The 20,189-nt window shown below is 40.9% G+C and overlaps 1 protein-coding gene across 5 annotated transcripts in view; it reads left to right on the top strand.

Annotated features, from left to right (window-relative positions):
* DENND5A (DENN domain containing 5A) overlaps nucleotides 1–20,189 on the top strand; it is a 125,917-nt gene that overhangs the window by 84,056 nt on the left and 21,672 nt on the right. For all 5 annotated transcript variants that reach the window (XR_004053563.1, XM_010384836.2, XM_030917677.1 and 2 more), the window contains 6 exons: nucleotides 1,496–1,711; nucleotides 2,212–2,446; nucleotides 9,517–9,667; nucleotides 10,657–10,750; nucleotides 12,731–12,862; nucleotides 18,788–18,940. Coding sequence is in view for 4 of the 5 variants with exons in the window: in XM_010384836.2 (XP_010383138.2) it covers nucleotides 1,496–1,711; nucleotides 2,212–2,446; nucleotides 9,517–9,667; nucleotides 10,657–10,750; nucleotides 12,731–12,862; nucleotides 18,788–18,940 (981 nt within the window). In the remaining variant the exon portion in view is untranslated. The remainder of the gene's footprint in view (nucleotides 1–1,495; nucleotides 1,712–2,211; nucleotides 2,447–9,516; nucleotides 9,668–10,656; nucleotides 10,751–12,730; nucleotides 12,863–18,787; nucleotides 18,941–20,189) is intronic.

Genomic DNA, 20,189 nt, shown 5'->3' with positions numbered 1-20,189 from the left:
GTGTGAACACTACAGCAGAGTGATTGGAGAGAGCATGATAGTAATCTTAATGTTCAGACCTCTTTTATTTTTTGAGAGAGGTTCTTACTCTGTCGCTCGGGCTGGAGTGTGGTGGCACGGTCACGGCTCACTGCAGCCTCAATCTCCTGGGCTCAGGTGATCCTCCTGCCTCAGCCTCTCAAGTAGCTGGGACCACAGGTTCATGCCACCACACACAATTAATTTTTTTTTTTTTTTTTTTTTGTAGAGACAGGGTCTCACTATGATGCTCAGCTAGTCTCAAACTTCTGGGCTCAAGCAGTCCTCCAGCCTTGGCCTCCCCAAGTGGTGGGATTATAAGTGTGAGCCACTGTGCCAGGCCCAGATCTCTTTTAGATCCATTGCCCTTTGAGTTTCACAGCAACCTAAGGCAGACAGAACAAGTATTAACTGTTTTATAGCCAAAGAAACCAAGGCTTAGAGAGCCTAAGTGTTTTGCCTAAGATTAAATGCCTAGTATGTAGCTGAGCTGAGTCTAGAATCTGGTCGTCTTGAATTCTCACTGTTAAATTACTTTTGTAAGTTACTTATAAACCAATGGACCAATGTAATAATCTTGTTGGGCTGTGTTTCAGTGACATATTTCATTTTTTCTGCTTTAGTAGAGTAGATTTTTTTCTGCCTGGTAGAGTAGATATGTTTCAAAAATCGTGGGCAGTTAAAGAGGAACAGAGAAATATTTGGTGAGATTAGAAAGGTTTTCTGGGCTGGATGTGGTGGCTCACTCCTGTAATCCCAGCACTCTGGGAGGCTAAAGGGGGAGGATCACTTGAGGTTGGGAGTTCAAGACCAATCTACCAACATGGACACACCATATCTCTACTAAAAATATAAAATTAGCCGGGCGTGGTGGTGCATGCCTGTAATCCCAGCTACTGGGGAGGGTGAGGTAGGATAATCACTTGAACCCGGGAGGCGGAGGTTGCGGTGAGCTGAGATGGTGCCATTGCACTCCAGCCTGGGCAACAAGAGCGAAACTCTGTCTCAAAACAAAACAAAAAAAAAAACAAAAACAAAACAAAAAAGATAGGTTTTTTTTTGCAGAAAGAAGTAAAGTGATATAAGGGAAAAAATAAAAAATGAAGAGAGCCAGAATTTAACCTCGTTGCTTTGTTAAATTGACCTCCCATATTCCTTCCTTTCTCCCTGACCTTTGAGATAATTAGCACCTTTTCATTCATGGCAGAATCTTTCTCTGCCCATAAAGATCTTATCTTCACTTTCACTGAGTTGTTGGATATCTTTAAGTGAAACGCTTTGATTTTTCTCTCCTTCATGTCTGAGTCCCTTTCCTTTTATTTATTTAGTTTTTCCAGTTTTTCCTCTTTTGTTCTCATGATTTGCTACTAAGTAAATGAGCACTGGAAAAAAATCAGATAAAAAAATCAGGAATTGTATTCCTTGGGTTAAAAGGAAAAAGTGTGTGTGTTCTCAGTTGCTTTTTCTTTTTCTTTAGTTGGAAGTGCGTGAAGACCCCAGCAGCAATAAGGATCTCAAAGTTCAGTGTGATGAAGAAGAACTCAGGATTTACCAGCTAAACATTCAGATCCGGGAAGTTTTTGCAAATCGTTTCACTCAGATGTTTGCAGATTATGAGGTGTTTGTCATCCAACCCAGCCAGGATAAGGAATCCTGGTTTACCAACAGGGAGCAGATGCAAAACTTTGATAAAGTGAGTGTAATCCTGCTTGGGAGGTGGTGAGGAATGAGAACTTGACAGTTATGTCTTGAAGAAGTAGTGGAAAATTACTTGAAGTAGTAATGGAAGATTATTATACGCTGGAAACAAGTTTATGGTCTTTTTGATGTTGATAAAATAGGTCTTGTTGCTTATGAATAGATGTGCTGATTATTATTATCAGATGATTTACCTTCAGCCAAAGGGATCTCTTAAGACAAAGATATACATGTAGAGTGAACATCAGGATTCTGGGAAGATTGGTTGACTCAGTAGGTTACCCAAGTGAGTTCGTTCCAGTGTCAAAAGTTTCAAGATACCTGAACTTACATGAGTGTTTTTGTTTTGTTTTGTTTTGTTTTTTAAATGTAGAGATTTTGCAGCTTGTTTTTCTTAAAGACCTAAGCAGCTCCAGAGAATAATTAACCTACTGGATTCCTCAGGCACATTGACATTACCCTTTTCACTGTTCTGCTTCTTTTTGGTCCCACCAGGCATCTTTTCTGTCAGATCAGCCTGAGCCCTACTTGCCCTTCCTCTCAAGATTCCTGGAGACCCAGATGTTTGCATCTTTCATTGACAACAAAATAATGTGTCATGATGATGATGATAAAGACCCTGTGCTCCGGGTATTTGATTCCCGAGTTGACAAGATCAGGCTGTTGAATGTTCGGACACCTACTCTCCGTACATCCATGTACCAGAAGTGTACCACTGTGGATGAAGCAGGTAAGGCCTCCTTGGAACTGTACATTCTAGCCTCTTGGATTATGTCATTAACATGTCCCTTTTCCTAAATATGCCAGCCTCTTTCTCTGTTTCTGCCTTTGCATATGTGGTTCCCATTGCCTGCAATCTTCTTCGTTGTTGTTTTTTTTTTTTTGCCTGGTTATCTTCTTCTCATCCTTTAACACTGTTAGTTAGGAATGGATCTCATTGTATGTAATAGAGACCCTAATCAGCAGTGGGTTAAACAAATAGGGGGTTATTTTTCTTATATTAGCAAGAAGTACAGAATTGGTGGTTGCTGGTGTTGGCTCAGCTGCTCAACAATGTAATCAAGAACTGAGATTCTGTCTTTTTATTCAGTGAATCCTTGTTGGCTTTTATGGTCATACTGTTGCCTCATTTTTTTTTTTTTTTTAAAAGGATGTCAATGAAAGCCTCATGGTTACAAAAGCTCTTTCTTTTCTGCCCTTTTTTCTGTGTGTGTGTGACAGGGTCTCTCTCTGTCACCCAGGCTAAAATGCAGTGGTGTGAACATAGCTCACTGCAACTTTGAACTCTTTGGCTCAAGTGATTCTCTTGCCTCAGCCTCCCAAGCAACTAGGACTACAGGCATGTGCTCCCATGCCTGGCTAATTAAAAAAAATTTTTTTTTTGTAGAGACAGGGTTTTGCTATGCTCCATCTGGTCTTGAACTTTTGCGCTCAAGTGATCCTCCCGTCTTGGCCTCTCAAAGTGTTGGCATTACACGCATGAACCACCACACCCAGCCCCAGAAGCTTTTCATATTCACATTCGAGGCAAGAAGAGGGGAAGGTTGATGTCAGCTATATTCGCCATTCCACCTTTTTTTTTCTTTTTTTGAGACAGGGTCAGTCTCACTCAGTTGCTTAGACTGGAGGGTAGTGGTGCGATTATGGCTCACCACAGCCTTGACTTCCCAGGCTCAAGCAATTCTCTCACCTCAGCCTCCCGAGTAGCTAGGACTGCAGGCACATACCACCATACCCAGCTAATTTTTTATATTTTGTAGAGACGGAGTCTCACCATGTTGCCCAGGCTGGCCTCGAACTCTTGGGCTCAAGCACTCTGCATTCCAAAGTGCTAGGATTATAGGCGTGAGTCACTGTGCCTGGCCTATTTTCCCACTTTTATCAGAAAGCAAAAGCTTTCCCAGAAATTTCTAACAACTTTCATTGTCTCATAGGCCAAAATCATGTTATATGATCACCCTCAAGTGCATGGGAAGCTGTGAAAGTGAACATTGAACTGGGTGTAATGTTACCCTGAACAGTATGAAGGTCTATAAGCAAGAAAGAAGGGGTGAATGAATTATGAGTAAGCAGTTGATGGTATTTGCCACAAAAACCTAGCAGATATGTTTCCTTCTCTATGAAGCCTTCTCTGATGCTCCCAGACTGAGTCAGTTGATTCTTCCTCTGTGTTTCTGTGGTGCTTTGTGCGTGCTTTTACTCGATCTCTAATTTTTATAGCTATCATTATTAGGGAACAACTTAAGGGCAGAGACTGTATTTACTCATTTTCTTACCCCCATTCTTCTAGCATTTTACCCAGCACGTAGGGATGCTGTAATCTACACAAATGATTGAACATGTCCTTTTGTTTAGAGGACTCATCTACATCAGTTTAGCTAGAGAATGGTTTCAGCTTGAAGCATTAGATTAAGTGCTGTATTCACTTCCTGCAGGATGTTCAGTGTCCTTGTTAAGGCATTTTTGTATATTTTGATCATTCATTTGCCGCATTTTGTAGCTACCTACCAGACGCCGAACGTATGGCAAGTCTTCAAGAAATATTTGCCAAATGAATGAATATGCCAGGCTTGTTTCTAGGCTTTGAAGATGTAACTGCTGACAGTTTAGACAAAGTCTTGCATTTTCTAGTTCAAAGTCTTGTATTTTCTAGTTCAGGATCCTATGTCCTAACTGAGTTAAAGTAGTCTAATTGCATGGACAACTTGTCCTCGAACCTTTGCCAAAAGGACTGTCATCTTAAGGAGGGTCCTGGAACAGGGGCTGACAGGTAAAGAGAGAAGACTAGAAAATGTAAGGGAGATATGATTTTGATTTGTGTGTGCCTAATTTCTCTTAACAATGTCTTTTTGAGAACAAAGTCTTTTATTTTGATGAGGCCTAATTTATCAGTCGGATTATGCTTTTATTGTATCTAAGACATTTTTCCCTTACCAAGGTCACATAGAGATTTTCCCCTATATTTCCCTGTAGAAGTTTTATAGAGTTTTATAGTTTTAGGTTTTACATTTAGGTCTCTGGTCCATTTCAAGTTAATTTTATAAGTAGTGTAAGTTATGGGTCCATTTTTGTTTTTCATATAGATATTCATCTATCAGACCATCCTTTCTCTAATGAATTGCCTTTATGCTTTTGTCAAAATATTGTTAGTCTGTATATGTGTTAGTCTACTTCTGGATTTTCTGTTCTGTTTCATTGATCTGTTGGTCTACATTTATACCAATACCACACTGTCTTGATTACTGGAGCTTACATTAAATGATTACTGTAGCTTATATTAAATCTTGAAATCAAGTAGTGTTAATCTTCTAACTTTGTTCTTCTTTTCAAAGTTGTTTTGGCTATTCTGGGTTCTTCGTATTTCCATACATATTTAGAGTCAACTTGCCGACTTCTGCAAAGACGCCTTCTGAGATTTTGATGGATATTTGACATCCTAACAGTACCAAGTCTTCTAATCCATTAACATGGCATATCTTTCCATTTATTCAGGTCATCTTTAATTTTTCTCAACAGCATTATGTACTTTTCAGGGTACGGGTTTTGTATGTCTTATCAGATTTTTCTCTAAGTAGTTCATATTTTTTGGTGTTATTTTAAATTGTTTTGTGTTATATAAATTTGGTACTATTGTATTGCTTTCTTAATTTTAATTTCTGATTGTTCATTGCTAGTATATATAACTATAATAGCATAATTTTGTATATTTATATTGTGTCCTGCAAGCATACTAAACTTACTTTTAATAGCTTTTTTGTACATCCATCAGATTTTCCACATAGACAGTCACATCACCTGTGAATAATGATAGTTTTACTTTTCCTTTCCACCACCCTGGATGCCTTTTATTTCTTTTCGTTTTCTTTCTTTCTTTTTTTTTTTTTTTTTTTGCTGTATTACACTGGCTAGAACCTCTAGTACAAAGTCAGATAGAAGTAGTGAGAGTGGGCATCTTATTCCTGACTTTAGGGGAAAAGCATTTACCATAAGAATGATGTTACCTGTAAGTTTTTCATAGATAACCTTTATCAGTTAAGGATCTTACTAGCTTGTTCAGAGTTTTTATCTGAGGTGGATGTTGAATTTTGTCAAATACTTTTTCTGTATCTATTGAGGTAATTATATGGTTTTTAGCTTTAGTTTGTTAATATGGTGAATTATATTTTTTCCTTTTTTTTTTTTTAAATGGTGATGGGGTCTCACTCTGTTGCTCAGGCTAGAGTGCAGTGGTGTGGTCATGGTTTTCTGTAACTTTGAAGTAGTGGGCTGAAGGGATCCTCTCGTCTTAGCTTCCCGAGTAGCTAGCACAATAGATGTGTGCCACCATGCCTGGCTAATTTTTATTAAAAAAAAAAAAAAAAAAAAAAAAAAGAAATAGCCTTCTTTATTCAGAGTAATATTCTTTACTGTGAAATCTATTTTGTTGGATATTAATAACTACTCTAGCTTTCTTTTGACTAGTGCTAACATGGTATGTCTTTTTCATTATTTTACTTTTAATCTATTTCTGTTTTTATATTTAAAGGGTATTTATTGTAGGCAGCATGTAATTGGGTTTTGCATTTTTATCCAATTTGACAGTTTCAGATTTTTAACTGAGGTCTTTAAACCATGTACATTTAATGTGATTATTGATATTTCTGGGTTTAAGCCTGTAATTTTGCTGTTTGTTTTTTATTTGTCCCATCTGTTCTTTGTTCCCTTTCCTTCTTTTTCTGCCCTCTTGTGTACTAATTGAATATTTTCCATTTTTTTATGATTTCATTTTATCTGTTTTATTGGTTTACTAACTATAACTTGTGTTATTTTAGCTGTTGCTTTAGGATTTATAGTACACATTTAACTTATCACAGTCTACTTTTAGGTGATATATCACTTTCCACATAGTATAAGAACTGTACAGAACTGCCAGGCACAGTCATGTTCTCCTGTAGTCCCGCTGTTTGGGAGGCTGAAGGGGGAGGATTGCCTGAGCCCAGGAGTTTGAGTCCAACTTGGGTCACATGATGAGACCCTGTCTCTAAACAACAACAGAAAGGAACTTCACAAAACTCTATTTCCGTTTCTCTCTTCCTAGCCTACGTGGTATTGTCATTTATTTTACTTTTACATATGTCATAAACCTCACACTACATGGTCATTTTTGTTTAAACAGTCAATTGCCTATTAAAGAGATTTAAATAATAAGTACAAAATCTAATACTTTAACTGTGTAGTTAGCATTTCGGGTGCTCTTCTTTCTTTTCTGTAGATCCATACTTCCGTCTGATATTATTTTCTTACTGCCAGAAGGACTTCCTTTAACGTTTCTTGTAGTGTAGATCTGCTGGTGATGAATTCTTTCAGCTTTTGTAATTCTTTTGTCTTTGAAAGGTATTTTCCCTGAGTATAGGTTAATAGTTTTTTCCTTTCAGTACTCTAAAGGTGTTGCTCCAGGCCAGGTGCGGTGGCTCACGCCTGTAATCCCAACACTTTGGGAGGCCCAGGTAGGTGGATCACTTGAGGTCAGGAGTTTGAGACCACCCTGGCCAACATGGTGAAACCCTGTTGCTATTAAACATACGCACACACACACACACACAATTAGCCAGGCATGATAGTATGTGCCTGTAGTCCAAGCTACTCAGGAGGCTGAGGCACAAGAATCACTTGAACTCAGAAGGTAGAGGTCGTAGTGAGCCAAGATCGCACCACTGTACTCTAGCCTGGGTGACAGAATGAGACCCTGTATCAAAAAAAAAAAAAAAAAGATGTTGCTCCTCTGTCTTCTCACTTTGTAATTAGTTTATTCTCATGCTGCTACGAAGAAATACCCAAGAGTGGGTAATTTATGAAGGAAAGAGGTTTAATTGACTCAGTTCCACATGGCTGGCAATGCCTCAAGAAACTTACAAGCATGGTGGAAGGCACCTCTTCACAGCATAGCAGGAGAAAGAATGAGTGCCAGGAAGGCAAATGCCAGATGCTTATAAAACCATCAGATCTTGTGAGAACTCACTCACTATTGCGAGAATAGCATCAGGGAAACCGCCTCTGTGATTCAATTACCTCACACTGGGTCCCTCCCACCACACATGGGGATTATCACAATTCAAGGTGAGATTTGGGTACAGACACAGAGCCAAGCCATATCATACTTCCATTGTTTTCTGATAAGAAATCTGCTGTCATCCTTAATTTTGATCTTCTCTATATGCAAAAGGTCTACTTTCTCTAGCAGATTTTAAGATTTTCTTTTTATCACTGATTTTGAGCAATTTGATTATGATGTGACTTGGTGTAGTTTCCTTCATGATTCTTGTTCTTGCGGTTCATTGTGCTTTTTAGATCTGTGGATTTTTTTTGTTTACATCAAATTTGCAAAAATTCTGGCCAGTATTTCTTCTAGTAATTTTTCTATTGTCCCCATCCCTACCTTAGGGACTGCGGTTACACGTATGTGTAATATCTGGGATTGCGTAAAATTATCCCAGCACCGCTGATACTCTTTTAATGGCAACAGCTTTTTCTCTCTCTCTGTGACTTCTTTGGGATAATTTCTGTTGCTATGGCTTCAAGCTCACTTAGTTTTTCTCCTGCATTGTTGAGTGTGCTTTTAACCCAGCCTGTGTATTTTTCATCTCCACAGCTTTCATCTTCAGACGTGTGAGTTCTATGTTTCTGATTTGCTGTTGTTGTTGTTGTTTGTTTGTTTGTTTTTAAGAGGTTCTGCTTTGTTGCCCAGGCTGGAGTGCAGTAGTGCAATTATAGCTCACCGTAACCTTAAACTCCTGGGCTCAAGTGATCTTCTGGCCTCAGCCTCCTGAATAGCTAGGAATAAAGGTGTATGCCACCATGTCTGGCTCATTTTTTTTTTTTTTTTTTTTTTTTTTTTTTTTTTACGAGATGAGGTCTCACTGTGTTGCCCAGGCTGGTCTTGAAGTCCTGGCCTTAAATGATACCCTCACTTTGGCCTCCCAAAGTGCTGGGATTACAGGTGTAAGCTACCAGGCCCTGGTAATCTTTGATTAGATGCCAGACACTGTGAATTTTACTATTTGAGTCCTGGATACTTCTATATTCCTATAAATATTCTCAATCTTTGTTCTGGGATGTAGTTAAGTTACTTAGAAATAATTCCATTTCTTTGTGTTTTCCTTTTTCCTTTGTGTTTTCCTCTGGCAGGACCAGAGAATCCTTTAGGCTGTGATTAATTCTCCACTACCGAGGCACGGCCCTCTGAGTACTTTACTCAGTGCCCCATGAGTGGTTAGGTTTTCTAGTCTGGCAGGTGGGAACAGGCATTATTCCCAGCCCTGTGTGAGCATTTTGTATTGTTTCTCCTAATTCTTTCCAGTGATTCTTTCTCCAGCCTTGAGTAGTTTCTTCACTTGCGTGAACTGACCCATTACCCTGCTGAATACCCTGCAGATCCCCTGGATTCTGTCTCTTCTCTGGTACCATTCATATGAACTCTAGCCACCTTGGTCTCCTTAACTCAGGGAGTCCACCAGTCTCTGCCTAGACCTCCCTTCCTGAGCCACAGCCTGGAAGCTGTCTCTAAGCAGTTAGCTGGGATAGTTCTAGGGGTTACCTCATTTGTTACCTGTTTCTCAGGGTTCCTGTTCTTCATTGCCTGATGTCCAGTGTTTTGAAATTTATCATTTTATATATTTTGCATGGGTTTTTTCCTATTTGCAGGAAAATCATTCCCTTTTACTCCATCTTGGCTGGAAATGGAAGAGTAGCTAGGTTTTAAAAAAATTTTTGACTTGATTTGTGTGTGTATTTATGTGTGTATGTGTTTGTATTCTCATCCAGAGAAAGCAATTGAGCTACGTCTGGCAAAAATTGACCATACTGCAATTCACCCACATTTACTTGACATGAAGATTGGACAAGGGAAATATGAGCCGGGCTTCTTCCCTAAGCTGCAGTCTGATGTACTTTCCACTGGGCCAGCCAGCAACAAGTGAGTCAACCCCAGGGATTCACTGATCCAACTCCCTAGCCATAATAGGGTCATCTAGTATCTGGGCTAGAGCTGTTATCCCCAGAGGACCTTGTAATTTTGTAAAGTAGATATAGAGAAGACCCAGACTATCTAGGTTGTTCGCTTGTTTGAACAAGAAAGTATGTGACAGAATGTCTTTCAGTTCTGCCTCCACTATGCAGATTGGTATAGCTCCATATGTCCAGGACCTGCAAAAAGCTGCAAATGGGTTAAAATCATCTCATGCCTGGATCCCATTCAACAGCAAGCTAGCATTGTATTTATTAAATGGCAGTTGAAATAATCAGAGCCTGAAATGAAAAGTAGATAAGTTAGCAGAATTACTCAGTAGTTACTTTTGAAGATGACTGTATCAAAGCCCAGATAGAGTTAAGTGAATATAGTTTTAGATCTATATGTCAAGTGTTTCTAGATGTTTCAAGAGAGACATGTTCCCTGAGGAGGTATCTCTCTCATGTCCAGTCACTCATCTTTAATCTGCTCTTCCTCAAGGTCTCTGAGCTGTCTCTGGTGACTTCTTGGTCATTTCCTATGTCCAACATTGGCTCTTAGTCATTCATGTTTTCTCCTGTTAGTTGACATTGCTTTTTTTTTTCTTTTTTTTTTGAGACGGAGTCTGGCTCTGTTGCCCAGGCTGGAGTCCAGTGGCTAGATCTCAGCTCACTGCAAGCTCTGCCTCCTGGGTTTACGCCATTCTCCTGCCTCAGCCTCCCGAGTAGCTGGGACTACAGGCGCCCGTCACCTCACCTGGCTAGTTTTTTGTATTTTTTAGTAGAGATGGGGTTTCACCGTGTTAGCCAGGATGGTCTTGATCTCCTGACCTTGTGATCCGCCCATCGCGGCCTCCCAAAGTGCTGGGATTACAGGCTTGAGCCACCATGCCCGGCCTTGACATTGCTTTTTAAGTGAGACGTTATTAATTGCCTGCTTTGATTCTGATGTGTTAGGTGGACGAAAAGGAATGCCCCTGCCCAGTGGAGGCGGAAAGATCGGCAGAAGCAGCACACAGAACACCTGCGTTTAGACAATGACCAGAGGGAGGTAAGATACCTTAAGAATGACAAGGATGACCTTGCTATCATGCTATGCACTCCTTCTCTTTCTCATTTCCTGTTCTCTAGTCTGATTCAAATGTCTCAGCATTGACCTCACCCCATAAAGAAGGGTTAATAATAGGTCTAGTTCCTGATATCTGATGGTGGGCCTGGGTTATCACAAATCAGAATGTAGGATGTTTTACAAATTCCAGCTAGCTACTAACCATGTTGTAATTACTCATGCATTATGCTCCCTGGGGAGTCTGATAGGAACCTCAGAAGTTAGGAGTCTGAAACTTGGGAGAAATCCTTTAAAAATCGGTGTTTTGTGTGTGTGTGTGTGTGTGTGCGCTCACGCGCACATATGTGTATAGGAAAAAAGTTAATTTTTTAAAATTCTTTTTTTGTTTGAGACAGAGTCTCACTCTTATCACCCAGGCTGGAGTGCAGTGAAGCGATCTCAGCAAAGTGCTGGGATTACAGGCGTGAGCCACTGCTCCTGGCTGTTTTTCTTTTTTTTTTTTTTTTCTTTTTCATCTCCCTGGAGCTATAAGAAGAGCATTTCAAGTAGAGGACATGGCAGGATCTAAAGTTTGGTGTGTAAATGTGTAAAGGAGGCTGTGGGCAGAATATTTTGGAGGAGGGTGGTATGGAGATAGCTAGCAAGTTAGGAAACAGGTAACAGCAGTCCAAGAATAGTAATTGGACCCTAACCTTGGTGGGTTGTTAGTAGAGACAGATTAAGGGGCCATAAGATAGAATGGACAGAGTTATGCCACTGGAATAAATATGGGGGAAAGGAGAAGTTTAGGGTAAAAATGTTGGTCATGAACCTACTGAGAGGATATCAGAGTGCATTTTACTGCATTGATGTGGGTTCTGTGTTAAACATATGAAGAAGAATAACCGGCACATTATACAGAATAATTGCAGTTGTTGTTTTGAGTGTGCAATCTTATTTTCCAGGCCTTAATTTTATACTTAATGATAGAAAGGGTAGATATCTTTGATATGGGCAGAGGAGTTAAAGTCCTCTCAGCTTGGTGGGGGAACTTATTTTCTCAATGTTTCTCAGAGATTTGAGATTTGCTGTAGTCATGTATTTTTTGACTCTTGTACCTTTTTTTTTTTTTTTTTGGCAATGGAGTCTCACTCTGTTGCCCAGTCTGGAGTGCAGTGGCGCGATCTCAGCTCACCACAACCTCCACCTCCTGAGTTCAAGCGATTCTCCTGCCTCAGCCTCCCGAGTAGCTGGGATTACAGGCATGCACCACCACGCCTGGCTAATTTTTGTATTTTTAGTAAAGATGGAGTTTCACTATGTTGGCCAGGCTGGTCTTGAACTCCTGACCTTGTGATCTGCCCACCTCAGCCTCCCAAAGTACTGGGATTACAGGCATGAGCCACTGCGCCCTGCCTGACTCTTGTATCTTTAAATCAAAGATAATTATACTATTCAGGGAGTGCTTTACATTTGCTAAAATAGAAATCATCTGTTTTTCCCTTTAATACAAGAATTAAATTAAAATTTTTCTATTCCTAACTATCTGAGCCTAGAAAGAGGCAGCTAAGAAGGTGCAAGAAAGTAAGCTGGGCATGGTGGCTCATGCCTGTAATCCAGTACTTTGGGAGACTGAGGCAGATGGATCACCAGGTCAGGAGATAAAGACCATCCTGGCCAACATGGTGAAACCCCTTCTCTACTAAAATACAAAAAAGTAGCCAGGTGTGGTGGCACGCGTCTATAGTCCCAGCCATTCAGGAGGCTGAGGCAGGAGGATTGCTTGAGCCTGGGAGGTGGAAGTTGCAGTGAGCCGAGATTGCGGCACTGCACGCCAGCCTGGCAACAGAGCAAGATTCGTCTCAAAAACAAAAAAAAAGAAAATGTGAGAAAATAATGCCCTCTTCAGGCACCCATCAGTACTGGTGACCTTTGGTTTATGTACTTGGACACAAGGGGTCTTTATTTTTCTGTTTGATATAGAAGTACATCCAGGAAGCCAGGACTATGGGCAGCACTATTCGCCAGCCCAAACTGTCCAACCTCTCTCCGTCAGTGATTGCCCAGACCAACTGGAAGTTTGTAGAGGGTCTGCTGAAGGAATGCCGCAATAAGGTAAGCTGTGGACATCTCTGTATGTGTGCTATTTCTGTTAGCAGCCAAAGTAAGACCAAGAATTGGCTCCGACCACTCCCTCTGGATTTTAAAAATACTGTTGGCTGGGCATGATGGCTCATGCCTATAATCCCAACACTTCGGGAGACCATGGCAGGAGAATTGTTTGAGCCCAGGTGTTCAAGACCAACTTGGAGAATGTAGTGAGACCCTGTCTTTACAAAAGTATTAAGATGGGCATGGTGGCACACAGCTGTAGTCCCAGATACTTGGGAGGTTGAAGTGGGAGGATTGCTTGAACCTGGGAAGTCAAGGCTACAGTGAGCTATGGTTGCACCACTGCACTCTTGCCTAGGCAACGGAGCAAGACTCTGTCTTAAAAAAAAATCATTGATATAATGAGACAGTACTAATTTTAAGATCCTGTTAATTTGAAATTAGGTATATTTGTTTTAAATAAAATATACCATTAATTGAGAGCATGCATGCTTTGCTTGATATAAACCTAATGTATATTCCATAAAAATGAACAACAAGCCAGGCGCAGTGGCTCACGCCTGTAATCCCAGCACTTTGGGAGACTGAGGCGGGCAGATCACGAGGTCAGGAGTTCGAGACCAGCCTGGCCAACATGGTGAAACCCTGTCTCTACTAAAGATTAGCCAGGCGTGGTGGCGTGCGCCTGTAATCCCAGCTACTTGAGAGACTGAGGCAGGAGAATTGCTTGAACTGGGGAGGCGGAGGTTACAGTGAGACGAGATCGCGCCATTGCACTCCAGCCTGGGCGACAGGGCAAGACTCCATCTCAAAACAAAACAAAAAAAATAACAGAGAGATGTAGTTTTTAATTTAATAAAAAACTTATTTTTAAGACAGGATCTCACTATATTGCCCAGGCTCGTCTTGAACTCCTGGGCTTAAGTGATCCTCCTACCTCAGCTTCCCGAGTAGCTGGGGTTCCAGGCATAGTTTTAAATTTTCAACATTTTACAGTACTTTAAATCAGACTAGTCTTCACTCTGACTTACTTCAACAGATTAGTCTTACATATATGCAAATGTTTTTGCCCCTTTATTTTAATCTGATAGTAATGATATCTTTTATCTAGAAACATAAATTTGCTGAGTACCTACTATGTGCCAGGCTGAAATGTGTCATTCAGTTTAAGCTTAGATTGTTTGGATGTTTTTTTTCTCTGTTCTACAAAGACATTCATTCTTAATTTTTTTTTTTTTTTTTTTTTTTTGAGGCGGAGTCTCGCTCTGTCGCCCGGACTGGAGTGCAGTGGCCAGATCTCAGCTCACTGCAAGCTCCGCCTCCCGAGTTTACGCCATTCTCCTGCCTCAGCCTCCCGAGTAGCTGGGACTACAGGCGCCCGCCACTTCGCCCGGCTAGTTTTTGTATTTTTAGTAGAGACGGGGTTTCACCGTGTTAGCCAGGATGGTCTCGATCTCCTGACCTCGTGATCCGCCCGTCTCGGCCTCCCAAAGTGCTGGGATTACAGGCTTGAGCCACCGCGCCCGGCCCATTCTTAATTTTTAATGTTTTAGTTATGAATGTATATGTCTTTTTTAATAAAAAGAATCTTTCAACCAAGTCAGCATACCATAATTTTAGGGCAGTTCAACTAACTCAGTTTCCACTACATCCTATTTATTTATCAATGGAATAAAAATAGTTTCCTGCACTTTCCGTTCTCAGTGGTGCCCATTTGAAGTGATGTTTGTTTTTTTCTTTTTTTTTTTTTTTTTTTTTTTTGAGGCAGAGTCTCGCTCTGTCGCCCAGGCTGGAGTGCAGTGGCTGTCAGGATCTTGGCTCACTGCAAAACTCCGTCTCCCGGGTTCACGCCATTCTCCTGCCTCAGCCTCCCGAGTAGCTGGGACTACAGGCGCCCACCACCTCGTCTGGCTAGTTTTTTGTATTTTTTTAGTAGAGACGGGGTTTCACTGTGTTAGCCAGGATGGTCTCGATCTCCTGACCTCGTGATCCGCCCGTCTCGGCCTCCCAAAGTGCTGGGATTACAGGCTTGAGCCACCGCGCCCGGCCGAAGTGATGTTTGTTTATAGGAGGAAATAAAATATGCTATCTCCTGCAGAAGAAATTATTAGTGTTTAAAGCTCGATTGGCAGGGCACAGTGGCTCATGCCTGTAATCCCAGCACTTTGGGAGATTGAGGTGGGTGAATCACTCGAGCCCAGAAGTTTGAGACCAGGCTAAGCAACGTGGCAAAACCCCATCTCTACAAAAAAAAAAAAAAAAAATTAGGCGTGGTAGTGTGCACCTTTAGTCCCAGCTACTTTGGTGGCTGAGGTAGGAGGATCATTTGAGCCCTGGAAGTCAAGGCTGCAGAGTGAGACCTTCTCTCAAAAAAAAAAAAAAAAAAAAAAAAAAAAAGGCTGGTTAGTGTATCAGTACTGATATTTAAATTCAGGTTAAAAAAAACTCTGGCCAGGCATTGTGGCCTGTGTGTGTGTGTGTGTGTGTGTGTGTAAAACTTCTGTCAGTTTACTCTGAGTAATATCTGTGATGTTTTTCCATACAATTTTGTCTCTTCTGCCTTTCTGCTGTGAAGAACACTGGTGATGCTGCATTTCTACGTTTTTTTTTCTAAGCCACTGGACTGTCATTCTTTTTTTTGAGATGGAGTCTCGTTGTGTCACCCAGGCTGGAGTGCAGTGACGCAATCTCGCCTCACTGCAACCTCCGCCTCCCAGGTTTAAGCAATTCTCTTGCCTCAGCCTCCCAAGTGGCTGGGATTACAGGAGTGCATCACCACACTTGGCTAATTTTTGTATTTTTAATAGAGACACAGTTTCATTATATTGACCATGCTGGTATCGAACTCCTGACCTCAGGTGATGTGTCCGCCTCGGCCTCCCAAAGTGCTGGAATTACAGGTTTGAGCTATCTCAACTGGCCTGGACTGTCAAAATTCTTAAGTCATGAGATGCATGACCTGGCTGTGACAACTTCCTATTCCTAGCCAATGATGACTGAAATACATACCAATTTTAGACATGTTAATATGTGGGCAAATGTACATCTAGAATTGAAGAAATATAGTAATCAATATAACATCACAAACTACTGGCTTGCACATGGGGCAACAGGCTGTTGGAAGTATAAATTGGTATGATGATTTTGGAAAACAGCATAGTATTGTTTAGTAATTCTTCTCCTAGGTTATTCCCTAGAGAAACTTTTGGAGCATGTCCCAAGAGGTATGTACACGAAGTTTACAGCAGCATTCTTTTAATAGCCCCAAACTGGAAACAACCCAAAAGCCAATCAGTAAGAGAATTAATAAATATATTGCGGTATATTCATATGGTGGAATGCTATACAACAATGGAAATGGATAACAATTATACACATCAGTGTGGATGAATTTCACAAATATAAACATGAGTGGAAAAGCAAATCACAAGCCAGGAGTATCGGCACACACCTGTAATCCCAGCTACTTGGGAGGCTGAGGTGGGCAGGTTGCTTGAGCCTGGGAGTTCAGGCCCAGCCAGGGCAACATACTAAGACCCAGTCTCTTAAAGGGGGAAAAAAAAAAAAAATCTCAAAAGAAACATGCACGCCGATAGTCCCAGCTACTGCGGGGGCTGAGGTGGGAGGATCAGTTGAGTCTGGGAGGTTGAGGCTATGTGAACCATGATCGAGCCACTGCACTCCAGTCTAGGCAATAAAGAGAGACCCTGTCTTTAAAAAAAAAAAAGACACAGGCAAACCAAACCATATATTTTAGGGTTTAAAATATAGGTAATAATTTTCTTGCTTTTCTGTAGTTTCATTGTGTAAGTGGTTGCTTCTAGAGTGGGAAGGTGAATGGAAGAGGGTACGTGGGGTGCTTCAAAGGTATAAACAGACAGTATTTATAAATACTGGGTGGGCGCAGTGGCTCATGCCTGTAATCCCAGCACTTTGGGAGGCCGAGGTGGGCAGATCACCTGAGGTCGGAAGTTTGAGACCAGCTTGACTAACATGGAGAAACCCCATCTCTACTAAAAATACAAAATTAGCCGGGCGTGGTAGTGCATGCCTGTAATCCCAGCTACTCGGGAGGCTGAGGCAGGAGAATTACTTGAACTGGGGAGGCAGAGGTTGCGGTGAGCTGAGATCACGCCGTTGCGCTCCAGCCTGGGCAACAAGAGTGAAACTCCGTCTCAAAAAAAAAAAAGAGAAAGAAAATACTGGCCTGGTGCTGGTCATAATCATGTAATAGCATATATATATATAAATAATATATTTCACAATAAAAAGGTGAAAAACAGTAACAGTGGAAAGAAATATGCCAAAATATTAAGAGTTGCTGCTTCTGAAAGGTAGGATTAGGGTGATTTGTTTTCCTTTTCTTAGATTTTTATATATCACAAATTTATACCATAGTTAAATCTTACTTTTGAACTTGGACTCAAAGTTCAGGCAGATATGGGTTCAAAGGCCAGATCTATTGCTACTTTGCTGTTTCATTTGGGCAAGTTATATATATATATTTTTATATATATTTTATGTATATATATTTTATATATATATAATTTAATATAGTGCTATATTAAGTATAGATTTTGGGCAAGTTACTTAAGAGAATTATACTATACTTAAATAGAGTATAAATATACTGTATTGTTTTATACTATGTTTAAATTTAGTATATTGATTACTGTATTTCTCAATTTCCTTATTGGTGAATTGAGGATGATAATAATAGTTACCTCATAGATTGTTAGGAGGCTTAAATGAGATAATGAAATGCTAAGTACAATGCCTGACACAGTACTTAATAAAAACTGTAGGCCGGGCGCGGTGGCTCAAGCCTGTAATCCCAGCACTTTGGGAGGCCGAGATGGGCGGATCACGAGGTCAGGAGATCGAGACCATCCTGGCTAACCCAGTGAAACCCCGTTTCTACTAAAAAAAAATACAAAAAAAAACTAGCCGGGCATGGTGGCGGGCACCTGTAGTCCCAGCTACTCTGGAGGCTGAGGCAGGAGAACGGCATGAACCTGGGAGGCGGAGCTTGCAGTGAGCTGAGATCCGGCCACTGCACTCCAACCTGGGCGACAGAGCGAGACTCCGTCTCAAAAAAAAAAAAAAAAAAACAAAACTGTGATTATCATTATGCAGTGTGTGTTTTCTTGGTTATGATCTTACAATAAGCAGTTGAAAATTTTTATGTAAAATAAATTACCTCCTCAATTTTTGTCCCCTTGACAGTTATTTCAGGTATATTTCTAAGTTGTATGTATGCTCGAAGGTTTGTTTAGTAGGGTCATTTAAGCAGTGGGAATCAGAGAATGTCAGCGGTGAGCATGACTGAAGGGTGTATTTATTTCTTTCATAAATGCAAAAACTGAATACAGAGTGATGAAATCACTGGCCAGGAGTCATAAAGATTGCTGTGTTCTTATCCTTTTCTTAACTAAATTTTTTTTTTGAGACAGAGTCTCGCTCTGTCGCCCAGGCTGGAGTGTAGTGGTGCGTTCTCGGCTTGCTGCAAGCTCCACCTCCTTGGTTGATGCCATTCTCCTGCTTCAGCCTCCTGAGTAGCTGGGACCACAGGCACCTGCTACCATGCCCAGTTAATTTTTTTGTATTTTTGGTAGAGACAGGGTTTCACTGTGTTAGCCAGGATAGTCTCAATCTCCTGACCTCGTGATCCACCCGCCTTGGCCTCCCAAAGTGCTGGGATTACAGGCGTGAGCCACCAGGCCCAGCTTTTCTTAACTAAATTTTTAAAGCATGCACTCCCTTGTAACCTGACCTATATGGGTATAAATATATTCTGTGTCCTTGGGGTTAATTCATCCTGTCCTTCCCAGCCCAACAGATGTACTGTGCAGGCTGTCAGAACCCTCTCCGGTTGTATGTGATCCTCCTCACTGTGGTTATTTAATCCTGTTGACTGCTTCCTTGTAGACCAAAAGGATGCTGGTGGAAAAGATGGGCCGAGAAGCTGTGGAGCTAGGGCATGGGGAGGTGAACATCACAGGGGTGGAAGAGAACACCCTGATTGCCAGCCTTTGTGATCTCCTGGAAAGGATCTGGAGTCATGGACTACAAGTGAAACAGGTAATGGATGTATTGCCTCTCTCTGCTGAGCAAATTGTCTTCCTGTTTTCAGTTACTAGCTTTCCCACACTCTTTTTGTCCAGCTGACTGGCTTTGAAGAATGGTGTGCAGTGCTCTGGAGTGAGATTTGAAATAAACAAATAAATAAATGTGATCCAAACTGTTTTCCTTAAAGATAAGCTTTATAAATCTGTGTGTTTATTAGACTTTTATAAAGAGGCATCTTTCTTCCTGGGGGTAGAGCTGAAGGCCAACCTGATAGGTCCTGTTTGGCAGCTGGCCCTAGTCTAGAGATAGACCAGAAAGAGAGAAGTTGGAGCTTGGGAAGTACTGATCATACACTAAAGGTTCTTCACTAATCGTATATTCACAATGGAAAAAAAGTCTGTCATTAACATTTCTTTGTATGCAGATGGTTTAAACATTTGAGAGAAGGCCTCAGGAAGTTGAGTAAGTTTGATTTTTCCACTTAATACCCAGAGAATTTCCGTATTTCAAAATACTCTGTTTTCAATTGGTAGTCAAGATAGATACATTTTATTTTTATGTATTTCTAAATTTGAAAATAACTTGAAATTTTTTGAAAAGAAGTTTTATCATGGAAAAATTAGAAAATACATTAGTATCCATTGGTATTTCTCAAGGGCCTACTATGTCAGGTACTGTTTTGGCACTAGAAATACCTCAGTGAACAAAACAGACCAAGATTTCTGCCTTCCTGGAGTGTCCATTCTAATGGGTATAGCAACAATCTTCCACATATGTTCTTCAGAGCATTCTTCTGTGTACACATGCCCATGCATATATAGCTATATATTAGAAAACCCAATGGAACCACAATGAGATACTATTTCACATCCACTGGAGTAGTTAAAATAAGTAACAAGTGTTAAGGATGTGGAGAAATGAGAACTTTCATACATTACTATTGGGAATGTAAAATGGTGCAGGCACTTTTGAAAACAGTCTGGCAGTTCCTCAAAATGTTAAACAGTTCTTATATGACCTAGCAAGCCCACTTCTAGATACATGCTCAAGAGACATGAAAACATATGTCTACACAAAAACTTGTATGCAAATGTTCATAGCAGGCCAGGCGCAGTGGCTCACACCTGTAATCCCAGCACTTTGGGAGGCCAAGACAGGTGGATCACTTGAGGTCAGGAGTTTGACTGAGACCAGCCTGATCAACCTGGTGAAACCCCGTCTCTACCAAAAATACAAAATTAGCCAGGTGTGGTGGTGCATG

The sequence above is a fragment of the Rhinopithecus roxellana genome, chromosome 15, assembly GCF_007565055.1.
Source record: "Rhinopithecus roxellana isolate Shanxi Qingling chromosome 15, ASM756505v1, whole genome shotgun sequence".
NCBI lineage: Eukaryota > Metazoa > Chordata > Mammalia > Primates > Cercopithecidae > Rhinopithecus > Rhinopithecus roxellana.
This window is presented reverse-complemented; position numbering and strand designations above follow the sequence as displayed.